We start from the raw sequence: 4,632 nt of genomic DNA on the forward strand, positions 1-4,632 counted from the left end.
ACTGGCAGCCATTTTGTCCGTCGAGGTGATTATCGGCTGATAATCCGAGATAGCGAGCCAATGAGAGCGCGCGGTTTTGTGTAATCACCTGTGTATTTATACTAATGGGGGTTACATTGTATTTTGTTTTCATGATAAAATTATCAGTATGCTTATAAAATAGGATTTATTTTCATCCTACTTCACCCTTTTTCCAATGTCAATAGTGCTAGATTTCCTTAAAGAATGAGCTGCTTGGAAAAGAGCTTCAGTAAGCTGGAAAAATAAATATCAAATCTGAAACCTGTATTCAGGAATTATTGCCTGCAGAATAGCCACATGATAATAATTGAAAACTCCTCTCAAATGGGACATTCTTTATTGCCCAGAACTATTATGAACAGCTTTTTTTGCTACTTCAGAACCAAAACCACATCGTATAAAATGAACAATTCGTTAGCTTAACAACCTACAGTCCTAAAGAAAGTGTTCAAAGACAAAATCATTGTTTTTTCCTTTTTGAACCATTTTTATACATCCATTAGTATACATGTTGTGTTCTGTGATTCTTGTCCACCCGGAATTTCAGGTTACTGCCAGTTAGCTGACTGGCCTAAGCACAGCAGCATTTAAAGGTTTGCTGTGCCTCAAATTTCTTTCTTGGTTGAAGAGTAAAAGGTTTCCCGACATATCCAGCCTCTACACACAGCATATTGGGGTACTGTATAATAACGAGAAAGAAAGAGAAATAAACAAGATAACAAGAAAGAAAGAATAATTTATCATCATTTTGACATTGTTTTGGCAATTGCAGTCCAATACTTTGTTGTTGTTGTTGTTGTTATTATTATTATTATTACTAGCTCCCACGAATCTCCCATTCTTTAAGTTCCATTTTGAACAACAGAGCAAACAAAGGATTGCTACATTCAGACATACCTCATCATCTCCAAAATCTGACATTGTCACAGCTTTATGTGCCCAGGGATTCCAAATAACTACCAAAACATTGTAAATCAAATTCATATATATTAGTGAGACAGTAAATTATTTAAAAATTTATTTATTATTACTTATTATTCCACAAGCATGCATTGGATATGAGATGATAGATAGATAGATATCCAGCAGGCATGAGTGGAATTATAAAACAATTATTGTTTTAGTAAAAATGCCCACAAATTATGGATAAATCTTCTCTACTTTATTTTGTAAAAACTGCTGGGTACAGTTACTGATATTTGTAGAGCATGGTATAATAGCTCGTATACCATGATGGCTAAGCCAATCAAAGCTCGGCAAATGCATTATCCAATAATCTAGTTTTTAATAATAACAAGATTATTCCATGAGTGACTACGTTGGATATGAGATGGTAAATAGCCAAGGCAGTGAGTAGCGCCGAGTTGGCTATAACCACTGATATCGAACAAGCATGAATGAATTATTATTATAATAATTATTGTTTTATTAAATTTTCATTAAATTCTGAACACTTGGAAATTAAAGCAACACTTGACGCAATCAGTTTCCATATTAGGTCATACGTTATATGAGCATTTTTCACAATTCCCAACAATTAAATCTTTTTCTGAAAGATCAGGAGAGCAAACTGCCATTTTCACACAAGAGCGTGGTTTCAATTACGCATGAGCAGAATATTATTCGCAGCAAAACAATTACTTGTAGACAGTTATTTGCAGGTCACGCGGTGGGCTCTCGGCCAATGAAAAGGAAAGAAAAAAATCCATCGAATGATAATAATCCCATAAGTGGTAGGATCAATTAAATTCCTTCACTTGGCAATCCATAGTAAGCATGCAAGTGTATTGATCAGTTCAAAAGTATACCTGTATCTGGTAAATTCTCTTTCCAGAGAATAACATTGCAGTTTTTAGAACCAACATTTGTTATTTTGTGTTCACTTGGAGAATTTTGATAAACCCTGAAAACAGAAATCATTATTTTGATGGTGATATTATTTTTATGCACACCTTCATTTTTTTATCAATAACTTGAAACGAAGAAATTATGTTTATGCTTTGGTGCGCAATGAAAGATAATAGACACAACTTGGGCGTAAACATGGGACAGGGAATGTACTGGCAAGGCACGGATAATACCCACCGCCGGTATGGACCACAGGATGAGGGGCCTCGGCAACTAGCTGAGGGGGTGCCTCATGCCTATATTGCAAGGCAGGCATAGTGGCTGGCATACTGTCCTGGGGCCTTGTTAACCCAGTCCTGCAAAGTAACAATATGCCCCCTCCTTAACGGGGCTTCAGCACAGGGCTGAAGGGGTGCCGCAGGCAGCAATTCCCCGCACATATTCTATTGAGGAGAACTATTAAAACAGGTTACAATAAGCTCATAAGGAAAAAATAAAATAAAATAAAATACAAAAGAACCAGAAAGCATAACAGGGGGAAGGGAGGGATTAAATTGCAGAACAGAAAAAAACGAGTTGAGCTTTGGAAATGTCAAACTGGGAAGGCTCGCATGGCGGGATGAATGAAAGAGCCAAATAAGGTAGTCATGTGATGGGAAGTCACGCTCCCCTCCCAGGCACTGCCCAGTATTTGCTTACCAGCAAATTAGCACAAAATTAAAGTGACGAGAACCCTGGAGTGAAGCCATTTATAAGTTAGAATAATTAGAAAAGGGCACAAGAATGATAACGTAAGGATTGTTATTAAGGAAAAGTAGTTAATGTATGTGTGTTGCACATCAAGGCTGTTTGCTTGATAATTTAACTTCCCACCCCACCTCTGATGTCATGTGGGAAGATGAAAGGCCCTGGTAAGGTGGTTATTACCATGGAAACATTTTTTAGAAAATTATAAAACATTATTAAAGGGAGACTAAAACCCAACCAAAGTAATATTGAAATCTGACCGAGGGGTGGTAGAGTGTCCTAGTGAAAACAAAAACCCTGGCACAGGGTGTATTAGGGCCTGACCAGACTTGGAACCTTCCTGACAAAATTTGCTGCTGACAAGCAACAGTCGGCAAAAATGTTTCGTGTGTGGCCACACTGTTAAACTTGCATCCACACATTGTAATTTCCTAGACCTAAATTACTTAGAGCTAACTAAGTTTCACACCTGTCAGTAAAGGTCTTGACTGTCACAAGCTCACTGCTTTCGGTAAATGTACTACCACCAAGAACCTGTGGGCAAGAAAGTGAAAATGCAAGGTCAAGACACTAACTACCTCACAGTGCAATCAACCATGAACACCAAAATAAGTCAGGAATGCTTATTGTCTTTGAGCCAATCATGTTTGAGGAGTCTTCACGCACCAAAACCATAAACTGAATAACAGTTATATTAAATACATGTTGAAAGCAACAATTGCTTTGGAGCGCCAGTAATCGGTGAAAGGACAAATACATGCACTCTTCTGTTTCTTTAAGAAAAGTCTCAGACCTTAAACGACCAGAGTTAGCTCAAATCAAATCAATTACCCAGGAAATCTAAATCCGATGCAATTCTTACCGCACAAACTAAAATAAACTATGCGGTTTAGGAAGTGGGTTTCGGAAGTGGATTTCGGACGCATGATTGAACAGTAATAACATTCCTGACATATTTCAGGTGTTCATGGTTTTCCTGGTTGTTCACCGCAGTAAAGGAAATTTTGGAGGTAATTGGACCAATGCCCCCCTCCCCCTCCCCCTCCCCCTCACCCTCAAATACTTACATACCTTATCAATATAAGTTAAACCCTTCAATCCAGACACTGTCGTCTGCGTAACATCTGGAACTCTAAAGTAGGTGTGAAAAAGTGTGGTAAAATCAAAAGCTTGGTCACCTGTGGATCAAAATAATATTAATTTTATACACAAAGAAAACAATTACTGCTGAATTCTACTGATGCATTCTTTTGCAATGATTCTACAGTCTTTTTCTATAATTCCAGTTTAGCAGTAAACATTCAAATAAATGGAATAGGTGGGTTTAAAGAGCCATGTTCTTCAGAAGACACAATGTTTGCAAATGTGCAGGCCATTAAACCACACTAATTTTGCTTCACTGGTAATAATAATAATTGGGTTTGACAATTTCTGCAGGCTTTGCATGATTTTTCAAAAAGAATAATAGAGTGATTCCATGTATATTTCTTAAATACACTACATTATCTTTGTTCCCTTCAAACTCCTGTAGGGATACAGATTTAAAGCCAATGAAATGGTGTTGCAGTGAATTAAGTGCTATAATTATACATGTTCCATTATTAACTTGCAGAAACACTACCTTTATTTTCAATTGTCATGGTCGTATTGAGTTGATTTTTTCCAACAGTAACTTTGTAAAGTAATTTAAAACTGTAATTCCAGATCTTCCTTGTGGTGTCACTGTCTTCCAAAATAAACACAGCACTTGTTTCACCATTCTCCTCCTGAAAAGACAATTACCTCTTGTATTACTTTAAGTCAGTGAGAGAAGAATCCACAGTCTGTTAGCAATAATACTAATAATAACCACAATAATATTAGTAAATTATTATTGCACTAACATGCCAAACCATCATGGATCATGGGCAAACATGTATAAGCTAAAGGAACCTGTCATGTATTTTTTACGTGTTGAACCTTTTATATGCTCTCAAGGAAAAAATGGTGTGTTCCACCAAACCTTTCCCAAGATGA

General features: G+C 36.9%; 1 protein-coding gene across 1 annotated transcript; it reads right to left on the reverse strand.

Annotated features, from left to right (window-relative positions):
* Window positions 1–341: 341 nt before the first annotated feature.
* LOC137992093 (uncharacterized) lies at window positions 342–4,398 on the reverse strand. The gene is made up of 6 exons (XM_068837192.1): window positions 4,238–4,398; window positions 3,688–3,794; window positions 3,086–3,150; window positions 1,830–1,924; window positions 919–977; window positions 342–700 (listed from the first exon to the last, which is right to left on the reverse strand). The coding sequence occupies exons 1-6, from the start codon at window positions 4,254–4,256 to the stop codon at window positions 593–595; spliced, it is 453 nt and encodes a 150-aa protein (XP_068693293.1). The 5' UTR covers window positions 4,257–4,398; the 3' UTR covers window positions 342–592.
* Window positions 4,399–4,632: the final 234 nt, after the last annotated feature.

This window comes from Montipora foliosa, chromosome 2 (genome assembly GCF_036669935.1).
Source record: "Montipora foliosa isolate CH-2021 chromosome 2, ASM3666993v2, whole genome shotgun sequence".
NCBI lineage: Eukaryota > Metazoa > Cnidaria > Anthozoa > Scleractinia > Acroporidae > Montipora > Montipora foliosa.